Raw genomic sequence first — 12,297 nt, 5'->3', positions numbered from 1 at the left:
GTATTTGTTCTAGAGTTTTGCGGCTTTCCGAATTGCTTAGATAGAGGGAAATGCCGCAAACTGCTATATGCTGCTCAGAGTAATTCGGGAAATTGTGGCGTCTAGCGACTGGTTTGGATGCGTCCTTTTCATTTCTTTCTACGTCACGAAATTGTTCTCGGAATCGGTCACCTAGTCGTCTTCCTGTTTCACTAATGTATAACTTTTTGTATCAAGTGCTAGTTACGCAATAGATGACATTGGCGGAGGTGCACGTGAAGTGATCAGTAATCTTAATGGATCTCTCGGGTTCCGACATTTTCTCTCTACGTTGTAAATGAAAGGACAAGTTTTGCTTCGAGAGCGAGCGCATTTGCTTAGTTCCAGGTTGGCCGTTGGTCTCATATCTTGAACTTTTGACCAAAAAGTTGCTTATGTTTTTGTTACTTTGGAACGAAATTAGTGGAGGTTGCGTAAAGGTAGTACCGGTCTCTGAATCGTTTTGAAGTGATTTAAAGTTTTTAACATTTGTAACGTTGCTCAAGAGTATCTTCCACTATCTTTGTTGCCGCAGGTGTGCAGGCCGCATAAACATTTATCATCGTGATAAGTCTGTATATGTTAAAAAGCCAATTTTGAGATAAACTCACCAATCCTGAACGGCGTAAAATGCTGAGGAACAAGTTGACAAAACTTTCATCCGGAAACTGCCTTAATAACAATGCAAAACAAACCTGAGAATTTGCTCGAACTTGAGCAAAGCATTCTACGACTTGAGATACATATTTATTCTTGTGTTTTCAAGATCTACAAAGAATGATTTTGGAGAACGCCTTAGCAAAGAAACTGTTCATTGTTCCATAACACAAAGGATGTAAGGCGCTGGGAAGGCAAATCAAAATAAAATTAAAATCAATAAAGAGTTGATGATATCTAAATTGATACGCAGTGATGTTACAAACCCTTTCCCACACATAGTGGGCTTGATACGGAAAATAACAAACAACAAAAATAATGATAAGCATAAAAATCATCTTAAGTAAATCTTTCTCCGGGTCTGTGTTTTCGGGTTTACTGTCTCTTCGGTTATTCTGTTCGAGCAGAACACTTCTTCGTTCCTCCATTCTCGCGCCATCTCGCAACTCTTGGAGTTTAGTTTCAACAATACAAGAGGGTGCAACTTTCAAATCCCGATTCCTTTTCTTTATCTCTGCGATTCGCCTCCCTAAGTTCCACGCCACTGCTCCGTAAGATGCTAGCATTATCATATATGGTAAAGCGTAATTCAGGATGAATCTGATAGCTACATAGGATCTATTATTTACGACAGACAGCTCCTCACACTCACCATTTCTAAACCTGAGACCAAAGAAATAGGGGAAGGCGATTGCAAATGACAACAGCCACAGCCCAGATATGGTCAGAATTGTAATCTTCTTAGCGGATGATCCGCGTGGAAGAGGGTTTACAATGAATCTGTAACGATAAAAAGCGATGGCAGCCAGTGAGTAGATCACAATGAGAAGAGCAATTACTTGGAACGGATTCAAAATGCATGCGGCCTCTTGAAGGACGTAGTCAGTTGGATTCTGCTCTCTCGCAAACATGACGGCTAAACAAACACTGCTTAGAATTTCTGCGAAGGCCATGTTAGCGACGAGATGGTAGGACAGAGGCTTGCGGGAAGGTATGGTACACACAGCATAACAAACCATCGAGTTGCCGATTAAACTGGCCGAGATGATCACGGAGAAGAGGGTTAAACGGAAAATGTACAGAGCTTTTGGTTCTTCATATTGTTCAATTGTGCTCTCGGTGGAGGTATTGGTTCCACCTATGGTAGTGTTGGTAAATAACGACATTTCTGTGTTCCTTCGATGGAGAACTCCTAAGGGGTTGAAAAAGAGCGTTACATAGAATCGTCTATCACAGGTTACTTGCTCTACTGCTACTAGAAAGAGATATACAGAAACTTAATCCATGGTAGCTAATTTACATATCATTGCACTCTTACCTTTAAGAATCAATTAAACGTTTTTTATGCCATTGGATGTCGACAGTTAGATTTTGGTGCTTTCTGAAATTCCACATTTATGGCGAATTTACGGAAGTTATAAAAAATTGATAGCATTCCAAAACTTCCAGAGCCGCGACGAATTGTCTTTCAATCATTCTTTGTCCATCCTCAAGCGTTTATAATAATTTAAGAGAGTATCTCTGTAAGAGCAGTCCGGTCGATTTTGCTTGAGACACGGATTTCGCTCGTTTCTCGTGTGTTGTAAGACATTCATGTACCTATACTAAAACCACAATCAGTTTGATCGGATCTCTTTATTTTTCAGAGTTTTACGGAAATTAAATTTCACTCGAGCGAAGGCTTGTTGTGGCACTTTTTAAGACTTTAATTTCATACAACTTCAGAGGACAATTTACAAAAAACTACGGAACTCAGCAAAAAACAAATACCACAGCCATGTATATTAACTCTATCTTATCTATCGAGGCGACTTTCGTAAACATCACGTGTCAATCAAGGAAACAGGAAGACTTGAATGACACCTTATCGGTTCGCCTAAATCAAACACGCCAAAACCGATCAAATTCAAGGTAAATTTTTGAAAAAGTGAGGCGTTCTTAACTGGTCCAACTAACATAGCTAGGAAGTAGGTGCCATAGAAAAGATAACTACAGAAAAAAACTTTGCGGCCCGACCTTTACGAGAACTTTATAACTCCGTGAACTTACCTAATTTTCGGCAATCTCCAAGTTTGGCCGCCATTTTGAGGGACTTGTCAACATGAAGCGAAACTACTCGAAGTCTGTATTCCGTTCAACCATTTTATAAGAGTGACGCGAGTCTTTCAATTGAATGAGAAAGTCACAAACCCATTCTTTACCTCACTAGCGTAACCACTGACCACTCACGAATTACAGTAGGCTTCTCCTTTGACGCGGAAATTGAAATCGTATCGAATATACAAAGTTATAATGAGTTCCTTTAGATCTTCCGAACTTGTATCGCGTTGGAAACAATTACAAGTACAGGAAGAAGTCGTTCACAAGCGAGACGTTCATTATGTCTCAGGACTGCTTTTTGAATAGCAAAGATGGAAAAAACTTTGGTTCATCGTGTGGCTTAAGTGGTTTGGTACGACTGTCTGAATACAATGACGAAGTAAAACATCATTTGATAAGCTGCCACCTGTCTAAAGAGGTTTTTAAGTGAAAATGAGCTAATCTTGGCAAGGATTGGCCTATTTCACCTCGCTCAGGAGGATAAACAAAAAAATGTGGATTTGCTATAGGCATCGCTACACTCTGGGGAAGTTTTGGAGAAGTGCAAAGGTAACACGTCAGTACCCTGATCATGATGGTGTCAGGAAGCGTATCCAAGGCAGAGATGTAATTACCTTGCATATGTCTCAGGACTTTCAAAAGCTGTTTGGAGTTATTATTCCAGTTGAATCAGGTGGTCTTCAGTAACATTTTGTGTTATCTATTTTTGTCACGTGACATATCTGCTCGAAAAGAGAAGAAATTCTTTATTAGATGAAGGGTACTTAAGTACACATCACGTTGAAAAACGTAAGTGCTTTTTATCACAGATGGAAATATGTACAAAGTTGCTCGGTTGATAATCAATAATGTTTTTGTAGAAGATCAAATCACCTGACAACGCAATCTACTTACTCATGCGTACGGTTCACAATTATTTGCGGTCAGTTTTCCTCAGTTTGTATGATTCTCATTAACCGATATGATTAAACTTGCAGACTAAAACACCCCTTATTTGATTAAGAATAATAAAAGTAAACAGTGCATGTCGGTTTTTAATTCCTGATGGATGCTACTGGGCTTTACTTTAACTGAGAAATTTGCAATCGCTTACCTCAGCTCACTGTGTCCCATGCCGTAAGAAGCACAAGAAAAAAGTTGATGATAGTGAGTCTTGGCTGAGACAAGAAGAATCAAAGAAGAATCTACGGTCCCCAGAAACGCCACTTTTAAACACGAGACAACTAAGGTAAATTGAATGAATTGTTATTTGTTTTATTTAAAACTATCGTTCAGATTATAAGATACGCGAAAAACTCTCCCCACCGATTTTTTCCTACATACTGTTAATCAAAAGTTTCAATAATTATAAAGGCTTTCTTGTTGATCGTCTTAATAGTAACAGTTTCCAGGATCCAAGGGGAGCAAAAGAGAGAACAATTTTCTGTGTAGCTAGGTAAGGCGACATGCCGGCTTTATACTTCTTCCGGCGTGATAACGATAATGATGACAACAATGGGCAAAAAGCACCGTCCGCTAATGATGACGATTATCATAGTTATTAACAATTCTCAGTTATAGTCCTGAAAAAATTCTCAAGGGGTCCTTTGAACCATCCTCTTAATCTCGCCAGAAGTCAAAGTTGCCTAAACTCATTCTAGGGTTCGTGCGATTTTACGACGAATTTTCAATTCCGGTGTGTTGCACGCGCGACTTTTGATAGAAAAAACCTGCACGCGCCATAACTTAAAGAACGTGTCAGCGGAATGAATCAAATCTCTATCACTTTGCATACATTCTTGGGAACAGAAAAAATTAATTAGAGCAAACATTCTAAGTATAGTGTTCATTCCGTGCAATGGGGCATAAATAAAAGGTTCTGGTGGAAAAGACATTTTATTTTATACCACTGATGACAAGCAAAAAGGTTATATGGGTGCCCCGGTTAAAAATATATTGATAACTCTATTAATTAATACCAGTTCTAATTTAAAGGAGAAAGTTATGAGAATAAAACAAAAATTGTCTCTACCTCGAAGCATGCCTTCACTGTTTAGACTGATAGTCCTAAAGCTTTTTGAGCATGCATTCGAATATCTTATGACGATAAGCCCGCCAACCACCCCACCCCGCGCTATGCTATTTTCACTTAGCGGCTGGTCAGAGGTCACGTTTACGAGGTAAACAAACCGATCTATTCCTGATCACCGTTCTTGTCGATCGGAAAATCAAAATACCAGCGTGATATTGCCGCGAAGATGAAGCAGTTATGTTATTTGATTCGAACTTCATATTCGAGTCGAAGCTTGGGTGACACAGGTTATTTCTTGCGGTGGAATCGACGAGGAGAATTCGAACACTAGTTGTAGTGTTTGAATTGTTGAAAGAAATGGTCGCATGATGATTGTAAGTTTAACGAACAATTTCAAATTTTGCCGCTTGAATTGAAAGAAAAGTTCATTTGAATTGCTTTCGTATGTATTTCTGACGGTTTTAGATTAACCTGCCCTATTTATATCGGTTACGCTTCATGTTGACAAGTCCCTCAATGGCGGCCAAACTTGGAGATTGCCGAAAATTAGGTAAGTTCACGGAGTTATAAAGTTCTCGTAAAGGTCGGGCCGCAAAGTTTTTTTCTGTAGTTATCTTTTCTATGGCACCTACTTCCTAGCTATGTTAGTTGGATCAGTTAAGAACGCCTCACTTTCTCAAAAATTTACCTTGAATTTGATCGGTTTTGGCGTGTTTGATTTAGGCGAACCGATAAGGTGTCATTCAAGTCTTCCTGTTTCCTTGATTGACACGTGATGTTTACGAAAGTCGCCTCGATAGATAAGATAGAGTTAATATACATGGCTGTGGTATTTGTTTTTTGCTGAGTTCCGTAGTTTTTTGTAAATTGTCCTCTGAAGTTGTATGAAATTAAAGTCTTAAAAAGTGCCACAACAAGCCTTCGCTCGAGTGAAATTTAATTTCCGTAAAACTCTGAAAAATAAAGAGATCCGATCAAACTGATTGTGGTTTTAGTATAGGTACATGAATGTCTTACAACACACGAGAAACGAGCGAAATCCGTGTCTCAAGCAAAATCGACCGGACCGCTCTTACAGAGACACTCTTAAATATCAGGAACAATGAGCTAATGCATCGAAGACAAATAATGGCCTTGATAGCAATTATTTACTTAAGTGGAAGGAAGGAAGTACTCATAATTTTTATCATGGAAGAATAAACCTTCGGATGGATAGATATAAATTTTCAAAACTGTCGGCTGAAGGAGTTAATGAGCCGACACAACGGGGTTTTTGTTTTCATAATTTGAAGGTAGTTTTTGAATTCGTCTCGTCACATATAGACTTAACTTAAAACTCATATTGCCGTGACGCGTTGGTGAGCTGTGGTTTCCTGATTTGCAATGTTTGTTCCGTATTCTTATACATTCCGAGCTTGACTTTTCATTGCCAGCAAAACTCACTTTGTAGGCTGATGGACAAAAAAAAAACCTATTTCCTTGCATCAAGTTTATGGTGTTTTGCAGTTCAGTCAATACAACCCGATTCAAAATTACCTTTTCGCGATTCGCGTCAAACATTCCATACCTAGCTGGAGTGCACCTACTACGGTAAAGCGGCATTCGAAATTCTATAAAACTATAATAACATAAATAAATGGCAAAGTTCCCTTGCTTTTAATAAATTTGCCGTTTTTATGATAGATATTGGTTGTTCTCTGTCACCACACGTACTATTTGTACAGAGGGAACTTTGCGACAGTCTATGAAAACAGAACAATAGCTTAATTCACGATGCGTTGCCCTCAACGCTATTCGGACTTTCATAAAAAATTATATTTTTTGGTGCATCAAATATAACGGAACCAAAATACTGAGTTTTATTGGGGCCCACCGACCGCAAGAATAAAAAATCAGAATCTTGTTCCTTGTTTGTTTTGCAAGTTAAGCGAATTGAATAATACGTTTTTAAATTTTTCTTCCCAATCAGAAACATACTATTAGTAAATAAAACTGAAAAATCCGTGGATTGTTGTATTGAAAATGCCATTTGGTTCCGTTTAACATTTTAAGTTCGCTAATTATTCCCCTCGATCAAAAATAAATTTCGGTTGCAGAAAAAGAAAATTCAATACGCACGAAAACAAATAAGATAAATGATTACAGTCTATTTGAATTTGAATTTCATTTGCTTCCAAAGCAGAATTTTTGTCAGATGATTCAGCTCTCTTTGGACTCTCAAGAACAACAGACTTTGGGAATGAATACCTAGGTGATCACAAATCCATAGAAGCTTTATTTTGTTATCACTCTAGGAGTAGAAAAGCTTATAACTAGGGAATGTGAAGACAGCCTAGGAAGGACGCTCGTTTCCCCGCCCGCCGGAAGATTTGAGACGATTAAAGACAGGAAACCTAATTGAAAAAGGTTCCGCGATTGATTTGAATGTCTAAATTACGTGCTGGCGTAATATAAACGTTCTTCTTTCACTGGTTTTATCAGTTCGCTGGTTTTATAATGTATATACGTAACTTAGCCGCTGTAGAAATTTTTTAAAGCTGACGTTTCGAGCGTCAGTTCTTTGTCAGTGCGAATCAATAGTGGACAATTTACAATTCGGTTTTCTCTACGGAGGCCAATTTACATTATAATAACATTTGACAATGCCGAAAAACCTTGTATTACCCTTCCACCAACGCAGCATCACAGTTTCTATAGAAATTTGCGCTCTTCATTACTCTTTACAGGGACATATTTCAATAAGAAAGTCTTGTTTCAAATTCATACTTTGATCAATACTTGGATGAATGGTCAGCGGTCAGCGATGGCGGTCGGTCAACTAATTTTTAGCTCCGTTCTTATGTTCACTTTCCACGTGTTTTTACTGTTCAGCTGCTTGAACAATCTAAGCCACTACTCTAATTGGCGGTTTTCCTCAATTGGGCATGGATTTGACACACCGGGAAGCGCCCCAGAACCTTCCTCGATGCCTTATCTCGATCCTAGTAGTTTTTGCCGAATCCGCCATTTTGGATTGAAATCATGGTACAAAAGAATGAAGCGAAGGCGGTTTCTCCGAAGACGGCTTCTGTACTCAGCTAACGGAACAGCGTCTTTTAACCCATCTCTCTTGGAAAACAATCTTAGCGGCGACATTCATCCACATCCTGGACCAAACTCTACTTCTAATTCTTCATCTACATCGACGAACACAAATATTAGCTTTCCCTGCAACACGAAGTCAAACATCAGGATTGCTCATTTAAATATCCGCTCCTTGAAGTCCAGGGAACACTTCACTCTGCTAAAGGATTCCGTTGTCTCAAATAATTTCGACATCTTTACGATATCAGAGACTTGGCTGGATTCTTCAGTCAACAACGAGAGCATTCATATTCCAGGCTACACTTTGTATAGACAAGACCGTGGCCCGCACAAACCTGGCGGCGGACTATGTGTTTACATTAAGAAAAACTACAAAGTTTCATCACTGGAGAATGTATCCTCAGTTTCTGATAATAACTTTCAGCAATTGTGGCTAAAAGTGCAAAGTCGCTGTTATAAGTCATTCGTCATCTGCACAGTATATCGACCACCGAGTACTCCATTAAATTTTATAGATGATCTTGCCAACAGTCTTATCGAATCCCTCCTGTCAGGTCTTGATGTCATTATATTGGGTGACCTCAATTGCAACCTCCTTCAAGATAACGCAGAATCCCGTGCTTTAAACGATTTTTGCTCTACTTTTAACCTCACCCAATTAATCAATAAACCAACCAGAGCTACGGAGAATGGGGAATCGTTAATCGATGTTGTGATGACCACGAATGAGAAACTAATTGCTTCAAACGACGTCCTTATGTCAACTATTAGCGATCACAATCTTGTCTACATCTCGCTGAAGTTAAAAAAGCCAAGGATCAAGCCCTGTTACGTCACTATTAGAAGCTATACTAATTACAGCGCCGACAATTTCCTACGTGATTTGTCATTTGCGCCTTTTCACATAATAAGCCTATTTGACGATTTCAACGATCAAGTTGATGTATTCAACGAACTGTTCTTGGAAGTACTAAGTCAACATGCTCCAGTCAAGAGGGTTAAAATTAGATCTAAACCTAACCCGTTTATAACACCAGAAATTCGTCAACTAATGAGAACGCGCGACCAATGGCGCAAACTTGCGGGAAAAACAAATGACCCCTTCCACTGGAACGGATACAGATTTTTTCGTCAAGAAGTGAAAAGGGAGATTCGTGTGGCCGAAAAAGTTCACGTCAGGACTCAGATCCTGGATAGCAATGGAAACCCTAATTCAATTTGGAAAATCATTAACCGGTGTCTACCACGTAAACAACAAGATAGTTTTATGGCTTCTGAGGATCCCACTGGGTTAGCTAACGAATTAAATGATTTCTTCATCTCCGTCGGCAGTATTACTGCTCAAAAAGCCAGGGACTTATCTTTACATCATGGACTTAGTGTAAATTTGGACGTGCCGACTCCTTTACACATATCCACCGACGTTAGCCCCGAATTATTCGTTCTCCATCAAGTCACGGAAAATCAGGTAGAAAGGGTGATTAGAAGCCTACCATCTAACAAAGCTCCTGGAATGGACAAGATATCCTCCAGAATTCTTAAAGACAGTTTACCCGGTACGCTAACAACAATTACCCACATTGTGAATAACTCCTTTGTTACCAACACATTTGCACGTGCATGGAAAACAGCAGAGGTTACACCTATTCTCAAATGCGGTAATCCAGATGTCCCTAACAACTATCGCCCCATCTCATTATTACCAATAGTCTCAAAAGTCACTGAAAGGTTGGTACATGGACAACTTATGAAGCATCTAATTAGAAATAATAAACTGGCAGCACATCAGAGCGGAAATAGAAAGCTTCACTCGACAGAAACAGCTCTGTTGTACGTTACAGATCAGTTGCTCCAGGCTATGGATAACAAGAAAGTTTCCATCATGGTCTTATTAGACATGTCTAAAGCATTTGATAGTATTCGACACGACATCTTGTTATCCAAGCTACAAAATCTCGATTTTTCCCAGGGTGCGTTGAATTGGTTTCAGAGTTACCTTTCTAACCGACAACAGTGCGTTCGAATAGGTGACGCAGTTTCTAAAGTACTCCCACTTGAGTTCGGAGTTTCGCAAGACTCTATTTTAGGTCCGGTTTTGTTTACAAGCTATGTTAACGACCTCCTTTCTGTTCCTAAACGTTGTCTATCTGCCTCCTATGTTGATGACTGTAAATTGTACTTGTCCTTTTCACCTGCCGAATTACCCACGTCCATCCTCGCCTTAAACGAAGATCTTACGAGAATATCTCAATGGTGCTGTAAAAACTCTCTTTTGATTAATCCGGACAAAACTAAGGTTCTAGCTGTTGGATTACCACAACTTTTAAAGAAACTGTCATCATTCAGTATAACACTTTTTGACAAGGAAATAACACCTGTGCCTGTCGTTAAGGACTTGGGTGTTCTTCTCGACACACACCTCAGTTATAACCAACATATCACTGAGATTGCCTCTAAATGCCTTTTTAAATTGTACCAAATTAACAGAATCAAACACCTCCTGGATAGGAAAACACTTCTGTTCGTAATAAATTCTTTTGTCTTTAGTAAACTCCAATATTGTTCAACTGTCTGGAGTAATACCAGCAGCAGCAATATTGACAAGTTACAAAAAGTCCAAAACTTTGCCGGGCGAATTATTCTGGGACTAAGAAAGTATGACCATATTTCGGATGGGTTGCGATCGTTGAAATGGCTTCCTATTAGAGAGAAACTCATTCTAAATGACGCTACTATGATGCACAAATGTATTAACAAGCTTGTTCCAGACTATCTTGCTGATATGTTTAAATCACGTTCTCAAGTCCATAATAGACAAACTCGATCATCTGGTGCTTTGGATATACCTTTATGTCGCCTGTCAACAGGGCAGCGCTCCTTTGCTTTCAGAGGAGCCAAACTCTGGAACTGCTTGAATGATAACATTAAGTCTTTAAAATGCCCCAGGAATTTTAGACGTCATCTTGCAAACGTTTTATTAAGTTGATATATTATATTATTGATATATATTTTGTAATTATAATATTATTGTATTTACATTCTCAATTAATTTATATATTGAGCTGAAAAGCCCACTTAGGGAGCATCAATAAAGTATATGTATGTATATGTATGTATGTATGAATGATGCGGAAACCAGTTCTCCCGTACACAGAGCTTATTGCGTCAAGGTGGCAGCCGGCCTCGTACACAAAAATGGACCAGCGCTGCAAATGCCAGTCTTCAACAGAACAAACCCACGCGGGACTTAAAGATTACTCATTTCCTGACAAAAAATTAACTTTTAAGGAGCAGATATTTTGTGGGTCAGCTGGATAGAAGTTGATATTTTGCACGAGCTGTGGTACAGTAAAGCTTCTTTGATGAACGGATGATGAACATCATAACTAAAAAAGCATTTATAAAAAAATTTATAGTTTTAATCGAATATTCTAAATTTCATCAAGCGAATGCAACCAATTTTCGAAAGTGAGACTTCTTTTTTCTTCACAAAATATTATAACAATTTAAAAACGACCCACCTCTTCCGAGTATTTCCCTTTTTTTTTTTCTTTTATCATTATTTTTATTTATGATTACGTAGCATACCATGTATAGGCATGATTCGAAACATATTATGGGAGCGTGGATCGAACGAGCACGACGAACTTTGATGTCCAATGCAGTCCAGGAACAGAAGATTTTAAGTATCCTCAGAAACATATTTGAAGTTAAGCTTCTCCCCTTTCCCTGTCATGCAAGCCCTACAGTTTGTCACGATTGAATCATGAATGAAAATATTCCATTACCTGAAAGACCTCACTGTGTTTGCTAAGTCCTCCTTTGGAAATATATAGGTTGACCGGCTTCACAAAACTATACGGGAAGTAGTGAAAAATTGCGTGAGTCCGATGTGACAATTTTCAGCCCAGCTAACAAAATCTTCTCTGCGTGAAATTATCGGCTTAATACCGCACCAAGCTCATAGAAACAAAGCAGCTGTTTTTTGTCGAAGAAAATTCCCTTTATGCTTATTATCCTTCTTCACTTACAATTGATTGATTTAATTTTTCCCTTAAAGAACATTTTTTATCACCATTAAACCATTTACTGCAACATTTGCTTCAGTAGAAAGTAAAATTAAATGAGAAACAGATGAACAACTGTTTACCGAACGAAAACCTTTCAGAAATCTTTTTTCCTCTTAGGTAAACGGATGAATTATTCAACACAAATATATTTTTATTTAAAGAAAAATTTTACGTGATGGTTAGTTTAAAATCTACTCTCCATTTTATCAATGGATTTCATCATAGGATTTCCCTGGATGGAGTGACAGACTGACAAGGAAATTGATTCCTACGTGCTAATTTTTATTACACTCAAACCGCAGTGTTTAAAGACCATCTTGAATATGAAGTGAGAGAAAATGTTGAATAAAACTTGTA

General features: G+C 38.5%; 1 protein-coding gene across 1 annotated transcript; it reads right to left on the bottom strand.

Annotated features, from left to right (window-relative positions):
- Positions 1-779: 779 nt before the first annotated feature.
- Positions 780-11,767, bottom strand: LOC136276716 (substance-K receptor-like). The gene is made up of 2 exons (XM_066164821.1): positions 11,659-11,767; positions 780-1,867 (listed from the first exon to the last, which is right to left on the bottom strand). The coding sequence occupies exon 2, from the start codon at positions 1,839-1,841 to the stop codon at positions 780-782; it is 1,062 nt and encodes a 353-aa protein (XP_066020918.1). The 5' UTR covers positions 1,842-1,867; positions 11,659-11,767.
- Positions 11,768-12,297: the final 530 nt, after the last annotated feature.

This window comes from Pocillopora verrucosa, chromosome 4 (assembly GCF_036669915.1).
Source record: "Pocillopora verrucosa isolate sample1 chromosome 4, ASM3666991v2, whole genome shotgun sequence".
NCBI classification, from domain to species: domain Eukaryota; kingdom Metazoa; phylum Cnidaria; class Anthozoa; order Scleractinia; family Pocilloporidae; genus Pocillopora; species Pocillopora verrucosa.
Note: the sequence above shows the minus strand (reverse complement) of the source record. Positions and strands in the feature narration are given on the sequence as shown.

What these genes read in the sequence shown, in the direction of transcription:
- LOC136276716 (XM_066164821.1), bottom strand. Translation starts at nt 1,841, where the DNA reads ATGTCGTTATTTACCAACACTACCATAGGTGGAACCAATACCTCCACC.